Genomic DNA, 23680 nt, shown 5'->3' with positions numbered 1-23680 from the left:
ACGACATTTCTTTATTTTACATGAAAAATTATGCACTTTAGTTTCTTACTCCCCATCACCCCTCATTCTTACATATATTTTATTTGTTTAACTCAAGTTGATCGCTTGAAATTATCAAACGTATCACTTTGAAACTTACAGGTCTTAATTGACGGACGCCTTTTTCTAAAAATAAGACATTTCCAGCATTTTATATAAAAATAAAATCTACCATGATAGATTAAGAGGAGACCAAAAAGTTAACAAAAAGGCAACAAAATATTTAAATGAACATTTATTAAACTTTAAAACACGTCAAAAAACAAGTATTTAATAATTTAACTCTAAAACAAAAATCTTATCGTTGTAAATCAATATTTATATCAGTTTAAATAAATTAATTTCGATACTTTACCATTATCTAAATATATTGTAAAAGATTAATTTGTGTATTTGTAGATAAAATTTGATTGTACTACATTTAAAACATTGTAAAAATAATAAAATACAGTACAAAATTTTCTCTTAAATAATTATAAGCTACAGCGGCTTCAAAATAAAATACGGTACTGTATAATACAGAATATATAACCAACAAAAATATAAATAGGTATTGCAGAAAACTCAAAGTTCGTATTAATTTAACTTTTATTTTCATATTTTCGAAGAAAACTAAATTTACACCTTTAACTTTATTAAAAATAACAATAATTAATATAGTATTCTATTGTAGGTGCCTAAATACTTTCTTGAAATACTGTATATGTGTTCAAATGGGAAAATTATAAAGTATTTTCTCTCTGAGTAACTGTCGCACCGCACAATTTAGATCTCATTGTCAGTGAGACACTTTGGATTGCGGACTATCGTGAAGACTTGTATGAATTAATAAATTTTTCTTTCGATCTATAGACTTTAGTTCATCGATTTTAATAAAAATAGTTATATTATTCAATCAATTGACGGTTATAAACTATAATAATTTGTGCTAACAAAATGATTACCAGTGTATGAAATATGAAAAAGAATATTAATTCTTTTGCAACGAGAAAAACTAACAAACGTACTTGCGCTTTGTTTTCTAAACAATAATTATTATATTTTTTTTTTTTTTTTTTTTTTTTAATTCATTACAGAACATACAATCAATTCTCGACGAGAATTATAAGTACTTTAGGCTGGCGTGATGTAATAACATGAAATGTAAATAAATAAGATTTACAATGGTGAGTGTAGATATAATACATTAGACTCAAATAATATTACGATGTTTTAAATCATTCAAATCTTGTTTTAAGGTCAGAAGGGTAGAACCTTTTTAGTCTTCGTACTAGTTCATTTGTTTCCAGTAAATTTTTTGCTAAAGGGTTGGGATGTTTGGCTAAACGGGAGTTGTAGCGTTCACTGAAGCTAACAATTTCTTCTTTTATGCAGAACGCATGTTATACATATCATTGCTTATTCTCAGTTTTCTCTTTTTGCTTATTTTCTTAAGAATGATAGAATGCTTTGCAATCATAAGACTCGTGCAGCAGTTGCGCATACAAATACTTTTCAAGGTGTAGAGGAGAAAGAAGATGCTATGAAATAATCAGTGATATATAATATGTATTGATTTACATCCAACGAGCTAAAAACGATGGTAATAATCAATTACATTTGAACTTACTACGAGAATGTGTAACAATTTATTTTCATAATTATAAATTTGTATATTACGATATTCACACACATAATACTAATCTAAGTCATTGAAGATCTATGCATGTGTTCAGATTCAGATGGAGAAAAGAATAAATGTAAATTATTAGAATGTTGCAACAGAAACATGGTTTTCGTTTGTTTATTTTAATATTTGGAAGTATCCTTTCATAAGATATTTAAAAATTCTAGTATATTGTGACCTATCGACACGACTTTCTAAGCAAATTTTTTTGCAGTAGTACAACTAAACAACGAGTAACATTTAATCAGTAGTATAAAATAAATCGAAACTATTTACAGTAGTTCACATAAATGGCAAACTAACTATGCTTTCAGTACTTAAGATAATTTAGCAAGGCAAATTGCAGTAATCTAAGGAAAAGACATAGTGACAAAAAGAAATAAACAAGAAGACAAAGTGTGAGTTGTATTCTATATAAACTATTTCTTAACCATTTCTGCAGTATCTATAGAATCATTATCCTGTTAAGAATAAGGGTCTTCGTAAATATTATATAAAAATCACATTTATTAAAATATTGACAAAGTATGACTATTGTATATGTAATTCAATTTGCTTGAATGATTACCTCTACAATCTAGAGAGTCACACCTTCATACAATGTTAATAGTATGTCGGTAAGTGTCGTATAATATAATTATTATAATAAATAAATTATTTCATGGAAAGTCTTAAAATACTTTTGTGAGTGATTGTATTAACTTTGTTTTTTTATCGTGATCGTTAGTAACCGATAGAAAAAAACTATCGAAAACTATAAAAAAACGAATCATGTTTTCTTGTTCAAGTAATTAATCCCTTCTTTCATCAAGGAAACATACGGCATTTCGAACATCAACGATACCACGTATGCACACATGTAACTTACTACTACGTATCCCACACCTGAAATTAACTGTAAAACAAAACAAAAAAAAAATAATTAAAATTCATATAAACCTATCAATATAAACAAACAAGAAAAAATAATACATACGAATGGGAGAATATCAAAGTGAGTGGAAGTTTCACTGTATAAATTCACAGAAATGATAAGAATTGGATTTATCAGGTAAACTGCGTAAGTCAACCTACTTAATGGTATCCAAACCTTCCACGATAGAATACGATTAACTATACCTAAAATACAAATTGATTTTATTAATAACGATAAGAAAGTAATAATGTCGAGTTAAACAATAAAATCAGATATTTATTTATACCTCCATTATTTGTACAACAAGCAATTACTACCCACGCTATACCAATTGCCCATACAGTTCTACTGAGAGCAGTGTAAAAAACAGCACCTAAACCTGATACTCTTCTCCGATATAATCCAAAGATTACTATTAGATTGCACAAGCTGCCGAGTATCCAGAAGAGTATTATTGATTTCTAAAATCAGTTATTAACATTAGAGTCAACATCAACATCATCAAAAAAGTGATTCGATTCTATAGCATTTTAAAGCGACAAGCGATTAGAATATTCGTTTACTTTTTTCCATAATAATTTGTGGTTTAATTTCACAACGATATATGCAGCGATCACACCTACTAGATAAGGTCCTATCCTAACCAATGGTGAAAAGTAAAACACTCTTGAAAGACTGTATTGTTTGTCCAATCTGTAATGCAAAAAATCTTTAATGCATTGATACAATAACCCTTTCATTATAGCGTATTTGGCCCAAAAGTATAATTCTATATAAATTCGCTCATAAATATTTATCACTTATAAATATAATTTATAAACGCATAACCAATAAATGATTGCACTAGTTTTATATACGAGCCATTATATGGACAAATATGCAAGCCGCTAGTGACGGGAGGATTAAATATTTTCATTTGTATAAAAATTAACATTGATATTTACACAACTTCGTAGTCATAAATGTAGACATAATATCCAGTTAAGATTATCGATAAGGTAAACATGAAACTAAACAAACTGCATGCTACTTTGAAGTACCTGGAACAGAATTATATTTAATGAAAAAGGATTGTAAACGCTTGTATATTATTTTGTATATACCAGTATGTTTAGTGTAATGTAAAGATCATTACATGGAAGATAAGAATAACAGAAAAGTAATAATCACGAAATATTGCATGTCTAATGCCAAGTACCAACTCCAAGTAAGGCACTGTAAAGATTGAAATACGTAAGTAATATTATTCTTAAAATTAATTAATTTATACACGCTCTAATATTAAACATTGCTATAAGCATTGGTCCGTACCAATTCCTGATGACTAAACAAATTTTGAATATAAAGGATATTTCTCCACCAATATTTCGGACAAATTTCGTGTGAATTCTCTATTATATAAAACAGCGAGGTTTTACTATACAACGTTGCATTTATTTGCTGTAACCCGATTACTATAAAGTTAGTCGGTGACAATCTGAAACAGTAGAAGTAGTAACACATAGGTGAGATATATTTAAAATTACTATATTATTAGTACTAACTAAACTAATATTTTTTTACTATTCTATAATACAATCCAGCCATATACGTGACATCAAAACAAAGGATCGCATTTACCACCGACTTATATAATGGTCAACAAAAATATTATTATTATTACTATAACGAAATTTCACTTATCATTTTTAGAATTAAAAAACTTATGCAGGAATTAATCCTAATATATGGAAAAATTAAAAATATTAATAAATAGTCCTACCTTATAAATCTTTTCAGGACAACGAGAAAATATAATTTTATCCTATTTAAGTAATTAATTGGTTTACGTATACTTTTGTCTATTTCTATCTTTACGTAAAAGTAAGTGACCAGAAAGCCACTAAAAAATAAAAATGTATCAACTGCAAAGGTTGCATTGGACATCACTTGATGGAACAACTCCTCTGATTTTCTCAAAGCAAATCGTTTATTGTCTTAAAATAAATATTAAAGATTTAAAAAACAACAATGAAGGAAACATTGATAAATTTAAATGAGATCACTTATATTATTATAAATAAATGAAATCACAATCATTACAAAAAACTTACCAACATATTCTTTCACAAAAAATAATTTGTGTAAAAGAATAATCCATACCATCGTAATAAATCTTAATCCGTGTATAACCAGTAAAGAAGTATTCTGAGATTTCATATTAAATATCATTTTCGTGTTCGAATATGCGGAAAAAGCCAGTAATATTTTATAAAGGAAACTGTGGTATTTTAACTTTTTCAGTTGATCCTTATTATTATCGTTTATAGTTTGAAGTTCTTCTAAAAAAATAAACGTTTTAATATTAAATAATTATTTATTTGTGTATAAGAATTAGCTATAATAACCCTTTCGTTACGCATCACCAATGCGAGGATATGGTACGTACAATTAATTTCTTATCGAATGATAATAGCTCAAAAGTATGTTGCAAAAAAAAGATTACAAATTATAAAATAGATGTACCTATCGCTAGAGAATTAATATTTTCACGGTCTTGAAGACAATTGTCATTTTTCTTCAATCGTTCTTGGTATATCAGAACATCGTAGGCTGTTCCCATTATCATTAATATGAATGTGAGTATAACTATTACCCTAAAAATAGTCAACGAAAGGGAAACATAATTATATTGTATATATGACCACCATAAATGATAAAAGAATTGTGTGTCTGTTTACATCATTGTAATGAATGTGCCACTTAATAACCATCGATAGTCATCCATTAGATCTCTTACTTCTACTAACGAAAAATCGGCTGAGTATAATTCGCCTTTAAAAAGAGTTCTTTTTCTCAACACGTTTTCTAGGAGAATAGAAAGTTGTTTCTTCGAACAGGATGCTGGTAAGCACATACCGAGTATCATCAAGTCCTGGAAAAAAAATATCAAAATATTTAATAAGACTTAAAATTACGTGTTTTTTTTCTTTAATTTTTAATAGAAACTTGCTTGCTTTGGTAGTGGAATGTAGTATTGTATAGTGCTATTATGTCGAAAATTTGCAACATAGAATTTCACTTCGAACGGTGGAAATTCTTCCTTGATATTACGATATCTCGAATTGTTTCGTAATGATTCTTTCGATAATACGAGGAGATCTCCGTTTTTGGCGTCTTCGCATTGACTTCTGCTACCCAACCAATAATTACTTCCATAAATAAATCCTGATACTGGTTCACCGCTCGCATCGATTACTGGACAATAAAGTATTATTTAAAATTTCATTGTTATGTAAATCGAATGTAATTTTTACGAGGAAAATTCCATTGAAAAGTTGAAAATGAACTCTTTTTAAAGATTTTTCATCCATAAAAAAGTAGTATATTATTACAAATAATGACCCTTTTTGTAAGATTTTTTCAGAAGAATTTGAATTTGTAAGCAACACATATGTATACTTTCTTGAATACTTTCTTGAAATATACATACTTTCTTGAAAGGCCATAGGGGTATAAGCGTACTGAATTTGCCCGCGAGAGACAATATAATGATACTTAGAGAATATATAGGTACTAATAAAACAATGAAATTCTGAAAATTTCAGATCCTTAACTTAATTAATTTTTGAGAAAAAGCCAAATAACTAAAAATTAGAACAAAATTTTTAATTACGCGTTGCAATAATTGTCCGATTTTTAAATATAAATTGTACGAAACTGTAATCATTTTGAGATGATCTTTCTCCTGTGAAAAATTATATTAAAAAATTGAAAATTTTTAATCCTCATAATATTGCTCCTTTCTTAAAGTAAAAAGCCGAACTAATTTATTTATAAGTCCTTGTACCTTAAAATATTCATTCGAACGATCTCATTTATTATAAAAAAAATAATTATTTCAAAGCATAGTACTTAGAATCTGTAGTAATAGAAATTATCTCGTAGCTTTCACGTACTTTTTAAGCTCCATAATAACTGCTGATCGATGGCTTCTCGAAATTGAATAAGCTCCTTTCCACATTGAGTTAAATTTAAAAGTTCTGCGTTTGCTAGCATTGCGTAAACTGGCAACGTACGAATTTTCAATTCTTTCGTTTCATTTGCCGTACAATAATGAGGAAAAAAAATAAATGCTGTTAAATATTTCAGCAATTGGACTACTGGACGTGCCATTTTCACTATGCGATGTTGTTCTGGTGTACTTTCGTTGTATTTTTTGTGCTCCTATATAATACTCATCGAAAAAAATCTATTTTTACGCTACTTTCACTTTTTTTCAAAGTATCCCTTTTGTTTTTACACTGGATGAGCAAAAATATTGCGAAATAATATAATATAGTAACAATATAAATATTTAGAAGGAAAGAAAAACAAAATAAAGATTAACGAACGAAATTACTTAAGCCTATACTCGAATAATAATGCTGGACGACCGAGAAAAAACTGAGTACATGCACTGAGAAGATTTCACACCACCTGACGGAAAAACTACAACTGTTTGATTGCATTTAGAAGAATGTCTTTTTATAATCTATCCTTCCTATAACAACTGCCTTTTTCATTTTAATAAATAATATTAACATAACGATAATGAGCGTCATTATTGACGTCACAAAATTTTTTATCTTAACTAATTCAAACTACCTGCTTGTAAAATTGTTGTTCTCAATTCCGACTAATTTTTTATATTAAGGACTCATGGTTTCTTCAATTAAAAAATATTTCTTGTACTAGAACTTCTTATAGCAGAAACGTTGAGGGAAATGTACTTTCTTTTAAACCATCCTAAATATTGGCAGAGTGTATTAGATTATTTAATATACGTCAAATTATTTTGTTAATTACTCGAAAGAAATACATATTGTAATCTAGAAACTCAGATTTTAAGTTCGACCTAAGTACCTCATCAAAAATTAATATTAAATTTACATTTTATTATGTACAAAATTCATTTGAATTTCATTTATTAATCGTTTTTTATATTATTTTTGATGGTTTAATGGGTATAACGAATATAATATTAGCAATAAAAGGAAAATATTCTTCTGCTATAATGAATTAAGTTCATAGACTACAAGTGCTCCAAGAGATCGGTATAAATTGAAAATAAATTATCCGAATGGTATAATCAATAAGCTGATTTAATACGTTTTCTTATGCTTCACAGTAATCTTGTAAAAAATGAAAATAAAAAAATCATTAAGTTTTTACAGTTTTGCCTGTAATAATTCAACTTTTTCCATCAAAGATTTCTTCAAACATTTGAAAGAATTGTAAAGAGTAATTAATAAATCCGGCTGTTTGTTTTCTTCGCTGTGTTTCGTTCTGTGTTGGAACAAGTAGGTAACTGGACAATTTGTACTCCTCCTGATAAGTATTATAACTCCTTAAAATATTGAACCCTCTTTTTACCATCTCCTCTATAGTATTATTTACAAATATTTTCTCAATGTTCATTATAAAAGTGCATATACTTATTGTACAAATTTATTTTGAATAATTTTAAAATGTGCAACTGTGGAAGCACGTTAAATTACCGTTACAGTAGACACGACTTCTAGCAAAAGTAAATAAAAACATACATAAACAAAACTTTTACGAGTAGACATGAAATTGAGATAAAAAAAACACAAAAAAACAATACATTTCAACTCATACAAATCGAACGTTCTCATATTCGTATGGAATTGTTACACAACCTATTGAGAGCGTTAAAAAAAACGTATAAATATTTTTTTATTTGAATAATGAATATATTCTGATTTTTTCTTGAGTTATTATTAAAGATCATTCCAATCACGAAAACAAGTCTCGTAACACATCCATTCGTTCAACTATTTTGACGAATAAATTGGATTAATATCTTTTCAGCATGAAAATACCTAAATATATATTTCCAAAACGAATTAGGACCATATTTTGGGTTAGGCGTAAAACTTCTCCCGAAAATGGTATATAACCTATAAATAGTTTCTTCCAAACACTATCTAATACGGTCGCTGCAGCATTACATAATTGATACAAATCTGGCAAGACTTACAGGTACACGAAAATGCATTAAATGTGAAGAATATTCAAAGCAAGTGCAACTACGACTCTTAACTTTATATTTTCTTTTACGAAAAGAAGAAAATCGATACTACTATTTTTCTTTTTTTTTGCAGTCATATCTGCATGCTTAACGGACTCGATCAAGCAATCTTTACGTCGCTCTTATTACGCTTCTCGTGAATAAAAAGTAAGATTTATCGAGAGATTTGTAGTTATACACGTCTATGAATATATATACAGAGTGTACCGAATAAACATTATTTAATTTGAAATATTTCCGTCATTGGAAATTATCCGCGCAAAATCCTTAGCAAAAAGTTTCACACCATTTAAAGATCATTCTGGATTTTGTATAGAAAATCTTTTTGAGGTTAGGAAAATTTATTTCCAGCAATTTATTTGAAAATACAATCCACTATGATGGATTACGAGGAGATCAAAAAGTTAAGAAAAAAGCTAAAAAATCAATATTTTAACATTTAATTTACTTTAATAAATATCAAAATTCAATTATTCAATAATTTAACTCTTAAACAAAAAACATATTATTGTTGTAAAACAATATTCAAATCAATAATATTTCAATAAATGAATTTTGATACTTTATTGTTATCTAAATTTTTTTTAAAAGATTAATTTACCTATTTAAAGTTTTATTGTACTACATTTAAAATACCGAAAAAAAATAAATTACAGTACGAATTACTGTATAATACATACAGTACAGTACGGTACTGTATAATACATAATAAATAATCAACAAAAGTAAAAATATGTATTGAAACTAACTCAAAGTTCGTGATTATTTAATTCTATTTTTTTTTTAATTTTCGAAGGAAACTTATATATATATATATATAATTTACACCCCTAAATAAGTTATTACTGCTGATAATTAACAAATTATTTCATTGTTGCTGTTCAAATACTTTTTTGAAGCACTGTATATATGTGGGAATGTGAAAATAGTTGAATTATTCAATCGTTCGATTGTTAGAGAGAGAAAACATAGTAATTTATATTATTTATACGATTACCAATGTATGTAATTTAAAAAGAAATATTCATTATTTTACGACGAGAAAAACTAACAAACGTACATGGGCTGTTTACTAAAAGCGATGATTAATAAGTGAAAAAAATATTTTTCAAGTGGTTTTTTTATGGTTACGTAAGTTGAATGGGAAAAGAAACGATAGATAGAATTCAAATGCAAAAATAAGAGATGACGCATTTTATACTTAGCATTGCCTATTATCGATCTTCTCTTTTTGCTTATTATGCTTATTTGCTTTACATGGGAAATACGAATAAAAGGTAAGATATAATCTCGAAATATTGCGTGTGAATTGCCAAGTACTTATTCCAAGTCATACACTACAAATATTCATATAGATAAATAATATTATTCCTATTACTAATTAATATATACGCCAATTTTTAACATTTCTATAAGCATTGGTCCATACCATATCCTGTAGACTAAAAAAATTTTGAATATAATGGATATTTCTCCACCAATATTTCGAACAATTTTCATGTGAAGCTTCCGTTATAAAAAACAGCAAGGTTTTACTATACAACGTTGTATCCATTTGCTGTAATCCGATTAATATAAAGTCAGTCGGTATCAATCTATAACAGTAGAAGTACAAAAAATAAGTAAGACATATTTAAAATTTCTATATTTTTGATTTTGAGTAATAATAAACTCTTTATATTTCGAAATAAAAATAAATATATAATTGAATGCAGTCAATGTAAATTAAAAAGTCAAAAGTAATTTTATTTGGATTAGATACTGTTAAGACAATAGTAATTTCCATACTACTTATACTAGGTATTAAGTAGTATAAGTAGAGTGAGTATTTAGGCATGTACGCGCAACGGTAACAGCTAAGCTTTAAAGAAGACGCGTAACGGAAGTAAGAAGATAAGATGGCCAAGTACCAGAGATAACCTAGTATCGAGTAGTAAGATAACCTAAGTACATGTTCTGTGTATCCATATATATATATAAGTATATATGTAATTCATAAGAATAAATTATTAAATAATGTTAAAATAATAATAGAAGGAATCTGATAAGGTGATGAGTTAATATATTTTACCACAGTGGACCTAACATTTCTCAACAGATATGTTTTAAGCAATTTGTATAAAGAAAAATTCTTAAGAATACCCTGATAGGTTCATTCAATCTATAAAATGTGCTTCAGTTAATTCTGTTTAGTTAAAATAGAGAAAAGAACGAAAGCTATATAAAATTGTGATAAAATTAGAAAAGATATCTTCGAATAATTTCGTAGTTTTTAAGTGAACTTTGATCGGATATAGATACGCACTGAATGTTCTCGAAATATGCGTAATCATAGTGGTGCAAGAATTAATATTCGAACAAACAAAACTTGACAATGGTTAAACTACTCTAGGTCAATTATTTTCAGAACGATTGAACAGTACTTATCGCTATCCTTTCGCAATTAATTGTCGTTTTTTTATATAATAATTATAATAATATGTGGGATTGAGGGGTATTTGAGAAGTGTAAATATTAATATGTATAATGGTATGAATGAGAGAATGATTGAAAGGAATGAAAGAATGCATCGGTCGAGGATAAAGAAAGGGACCGTTGTGATAGATAAGAATATTAGTTTAAGTTTAGGGTTACACCGTCTGGACTTTGCCGCCTTTGTGTAGCTACATCGAAGTCTCCTGAACGTTCTCGACGTTGGAATACAGGAAAAGCCTTTGTGCGTTATTTGGAATTATCGGGAAGTTTCCAGAAGGAATGACAAGAAACAACGGGAGATGATGGAGGGGATGTTGGGTTTAAGTGGGCGACGGAAACGACTGGTGGTGGCATTCCATAATAGTTTTTGGGTTGAGACGACGAGTGAAAAGTGTAATGAAGTGTACGTAAGACAACGGGTGACGGCGAAGGGACAAAAGACGACGATAGGCAACGACGAGTCGGGTTCGGGTGTTTCTTACTAATAAAAACTGTTGTTTTCGGACGTAAAGGGTTACACCTAGTATATCGTAGCATTAGACCATTAGTTTAGATTATAGATACTTACTATTCTATCTCTTAAAAACATTATACCTTACTTTATTTATTAATAAATAAGTACTTTACTTTACCATTATAAATATAAATCTACCAAAATCTTACATAATATATAAATATATATAAAATAATATATAATATAATAACATATAGATATAGTTTTTATAGGAAAAGTGTGACTTTCAGGGATCGTAAGCTTCTTCTAGGCATTGGCCACAATGCCAAACGGTTTTTGGTAACGTAGGAAAAAGAAGAATTATATATAATTCTATATTTTTTTTTAATTGTATGTTACCTGAATCTTATTTCGACTACTAATACTTTCATAATAGTAATAACTATCGTTAACGAAATTATTTTTCAATTGCGATTTATAAATTATTTGATTATTTGACTTGACTGTTAACTATTATATTATACTAATTATGAATATCTATAAATGTTAATGCAGGAAATGTTTAATGTAATGTCTGCAGAGTTTGTATCTTGTAACTAATTCTATTAATCGATAAGGCAGGGATCTTTTTATCAATAAATGTAAATTTTATAGTTATTGTAGTAAATATATTAAATTTTACGAATAAGTTGTAGTCCATTTGATACACGTTTAAGCAAAAGCCTTACATTTTTTTCACACGTTTAATAAAAGCTTTTTAATTTTTTTAATGAAGAAATTTTCATACCAAAGGATAATTGACACGTTCCATCAAGCGATCCTTCAGTCGATAAGTTAGAAATTTCCGCCGTAATGTGAATTTTGTTATCACCTTTTTTACTTATTTTTATATAAATGTAATCTATTTGTTTAACAATAATTTAAAGGTCACAAAGATTTGATAATATAATTTAATAATAATTCACTTATAAATATTCGCGAGCGATAACGAGTTCCCTCAGTGTAATGGTCAAAGTAAATTATTCGAATAATGCAGCATCAATCGGAAAATTCCAAGATGGTATCGCAGATTGAAAGTATAGAAATAAGAATCATGAAGCCCTACTTTATAAAGGATCGTTTACGAATTTCATGGAGAAGGAAAAGGAGTCTCTTCCCAAAGTAGGCGTTACGGAAGGGAGAAGCGTGCCCTATTGGTCGTGAGCGTTTCTTATTCGTTGCATAAGTTTAAATATGATGTCTATCGAGGAAGGACTAAGCTATGATCAAAATAGAGAGGGAAATTTTTGTTGCTCTTCGTTACTCAGGATGTTGCCAGTTCTAAGGAATTTTGTAATATTTTTGCACGATTGACGATTTTGAAGTGTCTTATCATCAATATTAGATTCATATTCAGCGACTCCAAAAATCCTTAAATCCTAACTTATTAAAATTTTGAACTACATACACATTTTTTAGCCACGTTTTGGTGGTTTAGGGCCATTGTGAAAATGAATTAAGAGGGCTGTTGTTTCTCGTTTGATTGGCTAGAACACTCGTTCCTAAGGATAAAACCTGACATTCGGATCTATTATTCGGATTTTCTCCGTTTTATGGTTTATACCACTTGTTACTAAATTTTTTGTAAATATGGTATCTGTGGATTTGGCTCATTTGTGTTTCAGAATATGCTTTTAAGTATGCGTAAAACAAGAAGGAAGTAAGAATGGCTGTCTCACCCAGAAAAAAAAGATCAATTACATCCATTAGGTTACAAGGAATATCGTTGACGAAGATGTTGAATAATATTTAACCAAGGATCCACCCTTTGGCTACACGACGGGGAACAGGGATGAATGTGGAGAGGTAGTGGATTACAAAGACATGGAAGGATCTGTCGGATAGGAAACTGAGTAAGATTTTTATAAGTTGGGGAGGGGATAAAATTTAGCTTAGAGAGCTTGAATATTAAACTGTGTCAAGACCTTCGTGTTGAAACCTAATAAGACCATGGGTTAAAGTTTCTTGTTATTGTGCCCATAAACAACAAATTCAATGAATCTTATTAGCTTTCAGATGATAGAGTTCTTATTGCGGAATCTAAATTGTTAATTGATGAAGATATTGTTTTGCTTTAAATAGTACTAACTCGTTAAGGATAACTCAACTTAATATTTTACCAAGGATACAGAGAATGTTGATGGGTCTGTAACTATTAGGATCATTTCTATTTTTTGAATTTTTGTCGATAGTCATACTTCTTCAGAACAGAGTTATAACAGAAATGATCCTTAAGGTTTTATATCCCTAATTTAATTAGTTTTTAAGATAAAGCCAAATATTCAAAAAACAGAAAATTGGTGTGTGTACTTATGTACACACGTAAGAAGTTATACTTCTTTTGTGTAACAAAACATTTTTTTTCGAAGCCTCTACGCCTAACAACGTTCTGCGTTTGTTTGTGATGGATACTTTCTTTTAAATACATTTTTGTAACAACAGTTATAGGAATTGCACTTCTCTGCATTAGTTTTAGAAATCTCGAAAACTGAAACAGAAAGTAAAATGTATACTGATACTGGTCAAAAACATGCAGGAGATGATAGTTTAATATGAATTATCGTAGAAAATAATTTATATGCAATTAAGATGCAATATTTTTTCAATTCTTTTGATAGAATATTAATGCTCATGGTTTCTTTCCAGTATGAAAAAAATGAAGATAATGTCTTTCAAATCCTTTATGATTTCAGTGTCTTTGGTTTCTTTTTATCGTTATTGAAAATAATGCGCGATCTTTTTCAGTAAAATGATTGATCACATATGCGAAGAGAATAAGTTTTTTAATGCTATAATAAAATAATATAATAATATAATAATATAAATATTTTTCACAAGAATTATATTATTAGTTTTTTTTAGAAGTAAGATTATTATTTTTAACTTTTAACAGATTCATGCACTGCTATTCCATAGGTATATTTATTTAATAATTTTTAATATTTTTGTTTCAACATACTTTTGAGCTATTATCATTCCATAAGAAATTATTTGTACGTACTCTATCCTCGCATTGGTGATTGTAACAAAAGGGTTAGTATAGCTAATTCTTATAGACAAACAAATATTTATTAGATATCAAAACGTTTATTTTTGTAGAGAAACTTCAAACGCTTAACGATAATAACAAGGATCAACTAGAAAAGTTAAAACGCCACAGTCTTCTTTGCAAAATATTACTAGTTTTTTCCGCATATTCGAACACGAAAATGATATTTAATATGCAATCTGAGAATACTTTTTACTGGTTATACACGGATTAAGATTTATTACGATGATATGGATTATTTTTATGCAAACATTACTTTATGAGAAAGATTATTTTGGTAAGTTTCTTAGTAATGAATGTGATTCAATTTAATTATAATATTATTAAATAATATAATAATAATATATAATATATAAAATTATAGAGCTCTCATTTTAATTTGTGGCACGAATGGTATGATAGCAAACCATTCTATCATTCGTAAGAAAATAAGAAAAAAGAGAAGACCGATAATATGCAATGCTAAGTATAAATTGCGTCATCTCTTATTTTCGCATTTAAATTCTATGTATTGTCTATTTTCCCATTCAACTTACGTAACACAGTAACCACAAAAAACCGTCTTTTTGACTTTTAATTTTTACTCCTGTGTGCGTAGACAATTTTCATTTGAACATTTTATTCTCATTTAGTATTTATCTATTTAGAAAAAATGGCGCATGTACGTTTGTTAGTTTTTCTCGTCGTAAAATAATGAATATTCCTTTTTAAATTACATACACTGGTAATCGTATAAATAATATAAATTATTATATTTTCTCTCTCTAACCATCGAACGATTGAATAATTCAACTATTTTCACATTCCCACATATATACAGTGCTTCAAGAAAGTATTTGAACAGCAACAATGAAATAATTTGTTAATGACCAGCAGTAATAACTGATTTAAGGGTGTAAATTATATATATATATATAGGTTTCCTTCGAAAATTAAAAAAAAAATAGAATTAAATAATCACGAACTTTGAGTTAGTTTCAATACATATTTTTACTTTTGTTGATTATTCATTATGTATTATACAGTACCGTACTGTACTGTATGTATTATACAGTAATTCGTACTGTAATTTATTTTTTTTACGGTATTTTAAATGTAGTACAATAAAACTTTAAATAGGTAAATTAATCTTTTAAAAAAAATTTAGATAACAATAAAGTATCAAAATTCATTTGTTGAAATATTATTGATTTAAATATTGTTTTACAACAATAATAAGTTTTTTGTTTAAGAGTTAAATTATTGAATAATTGAATTTTGATATTTATTATATAAAGTAAATTAAATGTTAAAATATTGATTTTTTAGCTTTTTTCTTAACTTTTTGATCTCCTCGTAATCCATCATAGTGGATTGTATTTTCAAATAAAATGGTGGAAATAAATTTTCCTAACCTCAAAAAGATTTTCTATACATAATCAAGAATGATCTTTAAGTGGTGTGAAACTTTTAGATAAGGATTTTGCGCGGACAATCTCCAATGACGGAAATATTTCAAATTAAATAATGTTTATTCGGTACACTCTGTATACATATTCATAGACGTGTATAACTATAAATCTCTCGATAAATCTTACTTTTTATCCACGAAAAGCGTAATAAGAGACAAAGTAAACGTTGCTTAATCGAGACCATTGTATGGTAGGATATGATCCTAAAAAAAAAAAGAATAGTTATATGGTAGTGTCGCTTTTCTTATTTTCGATAAAAATAATATAAACTTATGCTTATTAACTTGTGCTTATTACCGTGTTTTTACAGTTGTACATTTTTTGGAATTTATTTGTTGAGATTTTACTATACAGGGTGGTAAAAGGAGGATCCTATATTATGACGAGTTATAATACTTATCAGAAGGACTAAAAACTGTCAGATTAACTTGGCATTTTAAATTATTTCTTCCAATGAAAATCAACTTTCATTAATTATAAATGTTCTATGTCGTAAATAAGGTACTTATCAACATAGTAAATGTTGATCGAGAAAGTTTGTTTTAAATACATTAGTTCAAAGTTGTTTATTGGTTTTTAATTATATCGTAAGTAAATATTATCTCTTATACAATTTTCATTAATTATTTTTATATTTGTTATGGATATCAGAAGCGATCGATTACAGAAAAAAAAACAATCGCGTTTGTATAAAGTATTATTGAGTTTTATTGTTATTGACCAACTAGTGGTGACGCAATAAAATGTATGAATAATGCTTATGCGTTTCGAACGTCTTTTTACGACTGACCTGGTCACAGGTTTGGTATAGCTGGTCTATTTTGTAGACCATTTAAAAAACTCCTTTCTAATGAAATTAAAACGGAAACTTTCTAATAAAATGTTTTGAAAGAATAAAACGCTTTATAAGATGAGATAATTTATTTGTTTGTTACTATCAGTAACTTCTGATCCATACTAACTAGCTGAATTTGTTAATAATAATTGAATAAACAAACTCTGAATATGACTCAACTGAACTGACTTGAATTTACGTAACTGATTATGTGCGGATCAACTGGATCAACTGAATACTGATCCAACTGATTTGGATAAACTAAACAAATTCTGAATAACTATGGATCAACTGAGTTGTAGCGGTCTTCCCCCATTACTTATAAATCTTTTTTTAATAAAGGGCACCGGTATCATCTTAGAGTGTGAATAGCTGAGGAGAAGTACGACTTTCCAGATTCTAGCAAGCAAGATAGAAAGTTGAAGGCGATAGCTGTATAGATATCAAAAAATACCGTTGTATGATTTTCGAAGAAAACCTATCCCGTTGTAAATTAAGTAAATATCATATATCCTTTCAGTGAAAATGTATCTTGAGGTATCTTTATCATTGGTCAACTCGGCTAGGAATTTTTCGTTTTAATAACCTCCAAAATTTGTTCAGACAAAGGACGAAACACAATAAACACAATGAGAAAATCAAAAACTAGGACATTTTAATTACTATTTATAATTCTTCTAAATGTTTAAAAAAATCATTGATGGAAACAGCTTTATTATTGTAGGCAAAGAATGTAGAAGCTTAATGATTTTTTTATTTTACTTTTTCACAAGATTACTGTAGAAAATAAGAAAACGTATTTAATCAGCTTCTTGACTTTAACATTCGGATTTATTTTCAATTTATTCCGATTATTTATTTTTAATTTATTCCGATCATTTGGAGCTCTTGTAGTCTATCAACTTAATTAATTATAACGGAAAAATATATATGATGTCTTTAGATCGAACCTAAAAAACGAGTTTTTTGATTAAAATATAAACTTTTTTCAAACAACTAAAAAATTAATTTGAGGTATATTAAATAATTTGTCACACTTTGTTAACATTTAGGATTGTTTACAAGAAAATACATTTCTTTTAACGTTTCTGGTAAAAGAAGTTCTACTACGAAAAATATTCTTCAATTGAAGAAACTATGAGTCCTTGACATAAACAACTTATCGGAATGGAAAAAAACAATTCTACGAGCAGGTTGATTGGATTAGTTAAAATAAAAGATTTTGTGACGTCAACAATGACGCTCATAATTGTTATGTTAATATTATTTATTAAAATGTAAGAGGCAGTTATTATAGGAGAGATAGATTATAAAAAGACATCCTTCGAAATGCAATCAAACAGTTGTAGTTTTTCCGTCAGGTGGTGTGAAATCTTCCCAGTGTATGTTCTCAGTTTTTTCACGGTCGTCGCGCATTATTATTCGAGTATAGGCTTAAGTAATATCGTTCGTTTATCTTTACTTTATGTTTCTTTCCTTCTGAATATTTATACTGATACTATTTTGTATTATCTCGAAATATTATTGCTCATCCAGTGTAAAAACAAAAAGGAATACTTTTCAAAAAGGTGAAAGTAGCGTAAAAATAAATTTTTTTTGATGAGTATTATATAGGTGCAAAAAAAATACAACGAAAGTACATCAGAACAACATCACATAGTGAAAATGGCACGTCCAGTAGTCCAATTGCTGAAATATTTAACAGCATTTATTTTTTTTCTTAATTATTGTACGGCAAATGAAACGAGAGAATTGAAGATACGTACGCTGCCAGTTTATGCAATGCTAGCAAACGCAGAACTTTTAAATTCAACTCAATGTAGAAAAGAACTGATTCAATTTCGAGAAGCCAATGATCAGCAGTTATTATGGAGCCTAAAAGGTACGTGAAATCTACGATCTTTTTTGCGACTACCAAAATGGTTTAATCTTCCTGAGTTGCACATAATAATTAATTTCGATCCACAAAAACATGAAATTTGTATTTTATTTCTTTTATCAAGTAATCGATGCGAGCGGCGAGCCAAAGGCAGGATTCATATATGGAAATAATTATTGGTTGGGTAGTAAAAGCCAATGCGAAGATGCCGGAAATAGAAATCCCTTCCTTCTATCGGAAGAGATATTACGAAACAATTCGAGATTTCGTCATATCGAAGATGAATTTCCACCTTTTGAAGTGAAATTCTTTGTTGCTTATTTTCAACATAATAGCACTTTACAATACCACATTGTAGTACCTGAAGAAGTAAGTTTTATTAAAAATTAAAATAACAATTTTAACATTTTTATTAAATATTTTGATTTTTTTTTCGTAGAATTTGATAATACTCGGTATGTGCTTACCAGCATCCTGTTCGAAAGATCAAGTTTCTATTCTTTTAGAAAACGTGTTGAGAAAAAGAACTTTTTTTAAAGGCGAACTATACTCAGCCGATTTTTCGTTGGTAGAAGTAAAAGATCTAATGGATGACCATCGATGGTTATTAAGTGGCACATTCATTACAATGATGTAAACCAACAATTCTTTTATCATTTATGATAGTCCTTCGTTAAATATACAATAAAATTATGTCTTCTTGTTGTTGCCTTTTTTTAGGGTAATAGTCGTACTCACATTCCTATTAGTGATAATAGGAACGGCCTACGATGTCCTGATATACCAAAAACGATTGAAGAAAAATGACAATTGTCTTCAAGATCGTGAAAATGTTAATTCTCTAGCGATAGGTATATCTATTTTATAATTTGTAATCCTTTGGTTTCAACATACTTTTGAGCTATTATCATTCGATAAGAAATTATTTGCACGTATCCTGTCGTAGCATGAGGTAATACTCCTATATGTTCTAGTAATTTTTACGAAATCTTTACATGAGTGAGATATGTATTTGGGTTAATAGTAACGAAAGGATTATTATTGTCAATTCATATGGACAAACAGATAATAATTTAATATCAAAACGTTTATTTTTTTAGAAGAACTTCAAACGCTAAACGATAATGACAAAGGACAACTGGAAAAGTCAAAATACCACAGTTTTTTTTGTAAAATATTCCTAGCTTTTTCCGCATATTCGAACACGATAATAATATTTAGTATGAAATCTGTAGATGCTGGTATTTCTGTTATACACGGATTAAGATTTTTTACGATGATATGGATTATTTCGCTGCACCCATTTTACTTTTCAAAGAATTTTATTGGTAAAGTATAGATAATTCAGAATAAATTTAATTTATTATCTATTAACATATTTTTTATGTAATTTTATTTAGATTTTTACATTTATTTTATTTTCATTTTATTTTTTTTAAAAAGACAATAGGTCATTGGTTCTAAGAAAATTTGACGATTTTTTCTCTCAATTAATATCAAATGGGACCTTTGCAGTTGATACGTTTTTTTGTTTTGGCGGTTTTCTTGTCTCCTACCTGTATTTAAAAAACGACATGAGCAAGAATATACGTAAACCGCATAATTATTTAAATGTAATAAAATTATATTTTCTCGCTCTCATTAAAAGGTTTATTAGGTAAGACCATTTTTTTAAATTTCATATATCTAACATAATTCAAGTAATTTATGCATAAGTTTTTCAAGTCCGAGGACAATAAAAACAATTTTTTTAATATATAAATAATATCAACTATAATAGTGACCCTTATGTTAGTTGTTCATAAGCACGATTTTTTGTTCGAGGACCTTTATATATGTGCATACTAACATACGGGGTTATAATAACCGATTGCAAAATATTAATAAAAAAATAAAAGAAATTAAATATATTTGTTATGAGTAATTTTATAGAATGCCAGGCATAGTGTAAAATCCACGCAATTTGTAGAAAGGAGAATTTATTTTTCAATTTGACTGAGAGGTATGAATTATTATTAGGTATTATTATTAAAGGTATAATTATTATGAAGGTTTTATTCATTTTAAAAGATTTTCTTTTGTTAAGAATTTTTAGAGTACGGTGGTGAAGGAAGTAATCTCAAGTAATTTTATGTGTAACAATCAATGAAAAGTAGAAAGGCTGTGTTAAAATTCCTTGAAAAGATTAGGTCAATTTACAGAATTGGTTTTTCAGTTTTCCCTGTATAAAACAGAGAGGTGGAGGTTTGAATTTATTTCAAGCTTAGAGAAAAAAAATGACTAATTAAGAAAGAACAAAAAAAGTTCTAGAAATAAACGATTTAGGGTAGTTTATCCGTTGTAAGTGACATTGATCGAGTATTGATTCTTATACTACAACGATTATGCATATTTCGAGAAAATTCGATCTTTATCTATATTTGATGGAAGCTCAATTGACAACGGATAAACGGTTCTGAGATCACTAATTTTAATCGTATTATTAGATATATTTTTTTAATTTACCTGGACTTTATATTAAATTTTATTCACTTGGATATCCGAATATCAAAGATTTATGAATTTTTATATAAATTAGATCAAAATTTGAATTATAATTATTTGGAATTTCTTACTTATTTTTTCTACTTCTGCTATTTTAGATTGTCACCTACTTTTATGATAATTATCGGATTAGTGCAGATAAATGTAACGTGGTACAGTAAAACATCACTCTTCTATATAACGGAACGTTTACACGAAAATTGTCAGAAATATTGGTGGAGAAATATTCTTTACATTCAAAATTTTTTTAGTCTACAAGATATGGTATGGACCTATGTGAATAGCAATTTTATAAATTCTCCTATGATTTAATTAATAATAGATACAATATTACTTATCAATACCGATCTTTGCAGTGTATGAGTTGGAGTTGGTATTTGGCGAACGATATGCAATACTTCCTTACAGTAAATTTTCTGTTATTCTTATCTTCAATGTAAGGCATCTTATATTTTTTTTTATAAAAGGTTCTTTTTAAGAGTATATCATGCTAATTGATCGAACATAATTTTATTACAGGTATTTTAAAGTAGCAGTTATTTTGTTTTGCTTATTGTTTATATCATCGATAATTCTTTCTGGCTGTATATCCTACATTTATAATTATATTCCTACGTAAATATAAATATTAATTATTATACATATTTCCGGTAATGTATAGTTTAAGTTTACTTAAAACCGTAATTCTTTATAATAAGCTAGTATTTTACAGATTGTCGAGTTATCCAAAAGTATGTTTTAATGAAAAGGTTAATTCATGAACGAAATGACGATTTTTCATATTACAGAATGGACAAGCAATACAATGTATTTGAACCATTGTACATTCGACCATGGATTAGGATAGGACCTTACCTAGTGGGTGTCATCGCTGCGTATATAGTTGTAAAATTAAACCACAAATTATTATGGAAAAAAGTAAAAAAATCTTCTGATCTTTTGACGCTTACAAATACTTTGCAATCAAATTATTTTCTTGATGATGTTGATGATGACTTTTTTGTTGATATAACTGATTTTAGAAAACAATAATATTGTTTTGGATACTGGGCAGTTTATGCAATTTATCAGTCCTTTTTGGATTATATGAGAAAAAAATTTCAGTTTTAGCTGCTGCCTTTTACATTGCTCTCGGAAAAACTGTATGGGCAATCAGTATAGCATGGGTAATAATAGCATGTTTTACAGATAATGGAGGTATAAATAAATATTTAATTTAATTCTTTAAATCGATATAATAACTTCATTATTTTTACTAATAAGATCATTTCGTATTTTAGGTATAGTGAATCGTATTCTTTCGTGGAAAGTTTTGATACCATTAAGTAGATTGACTTACGCAGCCTTTCTGATACATCCACTTATTATAAGCTCTGTAAATTTTTTAAGTGAAACATCCATTCACTTCGATGCTCTAACATACGTATGTATTATTTTTTAATTTTTGATTATACCTATTGATTAAATTAGTATTAATCAATTATCGTTGTTCTATTTTATTTTCCAGGTAGTGGCAAGTTTGGGATACGTAGTAGTAAGCTACATATGTTCCTACGTGGTATCGTTGATGTTCGAAATGCCGTATATTTCCTTGATGAAAGAAGGGATGAAATACTTAAACAAATAACATGAGTATTTTTGAAGTTATACTTCTTTTGGAGTGTTAAAGAAAAAATGATATTTTTATCATGTGCGCTAACAATGACATGAAATTAATAGCATAAAGTTAGTCGATAAATCTCCGTTATATAAAGTATTGTATTATATAAAAAATTATTTATGTATAAAAAAAGTTTTTTTAAAACAATTACACTAATTTAAAGTCATATTCGATTAAACAATGTTTAAATTAAAGTTAAGGAAATTTGAAGCAATAGATTTTATTGAAAAGATAATTACAAGATTCTTCAAAAACATAAAAATTCTATGGTGAACGACCAACGACTTGATCGGTACTCCAGTGTTTTTTATTATCGTTCGAAAATGCCGTCACGTGTGAATGTTGAGAGTTGTTTATTTGTTGAGAATAAGGATAGGAGAAATAAATCAGATATATTTTTGGGCCCAGCCAGTATTAAAAAAAACTGGTGTGTGTACTTATGTACGATCGTAAGAAGTTATACTTCTTTGGCGTACCAAAACAAAATATAACCTCAATAACCTCAAAAATAACTTCAAAAAAATAACTTAAAAAAGGAAATAAAAAAAATAATAATAATACTTATTATTATTATTATCATTAATAATTTTTTTTGTTACT

The 23680-nt window shown here is 27.9% G+C and overlaps 2 protein-coding genes across 2 annotated transcripts; one reads left to right on the top strand and one right to left on the bottom strand.

Moving 5' to 3' along the window:
* Positions 1 to 2124: 2124 nt before the first annotated feature.
* LOC122515580 (nose resistant to fluoxetine protein 6-like) lies at positions 2125 to 6776 on the bottom strand. Its single transcript, XM_043632980.1, has 14 exons — positions 6560 to 6776; positions 5614 to 5858; positions 5342 to 5535; positions 5127 to 5257; positions 4715 to 4942; positions 4384 to 4597; positions 3933 to 4098; positions 3757 to 3836; positions 3566 to 3661; positions 3185 to 3314; positions 2908 to 3082; positions 2682 to 2824; positions 2574 to 2600; positions 2125 to 2166 (listed from the first exon to the last, which is right to left on the bottom strand). Exons 1-14 carry the CDS (start codon positions 6774 to 6776, stop codon positions 2125 to 2127), a joined length of 2088 nt encoding a protein of 695 aa, XP_043488915.1.
* An 11859-nt stretch (positions 6777 to 18635) lies between these two features.
* On the top strand, positions 18636 to 23120 carry LOC122515579 (nose resistant to fluoxetine protein 6-like). The gene is made up of 13 exons (XM_043632979.1): positions 18636 to 18879; positions 19001 to 19245; positions 19316 to 19509; positions 19597 to 19727; positions 19977 to 20204; positions 20320 to 20533; positions 21519 to 21684; positions 21777 to 21856; positions 21940 to 22035; positions 22209 to 22338; positions 22443 to 22617; positions 22701 to 22843; positions 22928 to 23120. Exons 1-13 carry the CDS (start codon positions 18663 to 18665, stop codon positions 23045 to 23047), a joined length of 2139 nt encoding a protein of 712 aa, XP_043488914.1. The 5' UTR covers positions 18636 to 18662; the 3' UTR covers positions 23048 to 23120.
* The last annotated feature ends 560 nt before the right edge of the window (positions 23121 to 23680 follow it).

The sequence above is a fragment of the Polistes fuscatus genome, unplaced genomic scaffold (assembly GCF_010416935.1).
Source record: "Polistes fuscatus isolate 324 unplaced genomic scaffold, CU_Pfus_HIC Scaffold18, whole genome shotgun sequence".
NCBI classification, from domain to species: Eukaryota; Metazoa; Arthropoda; class Insecta; order Hymenoptera; family Vespidae; genus Polistes; species Polistes fuscatus.
Note: the sequence above shows the minus strand (reverse complement) of the source record. Positions and strands in the feature narration are given on the sequence as shown.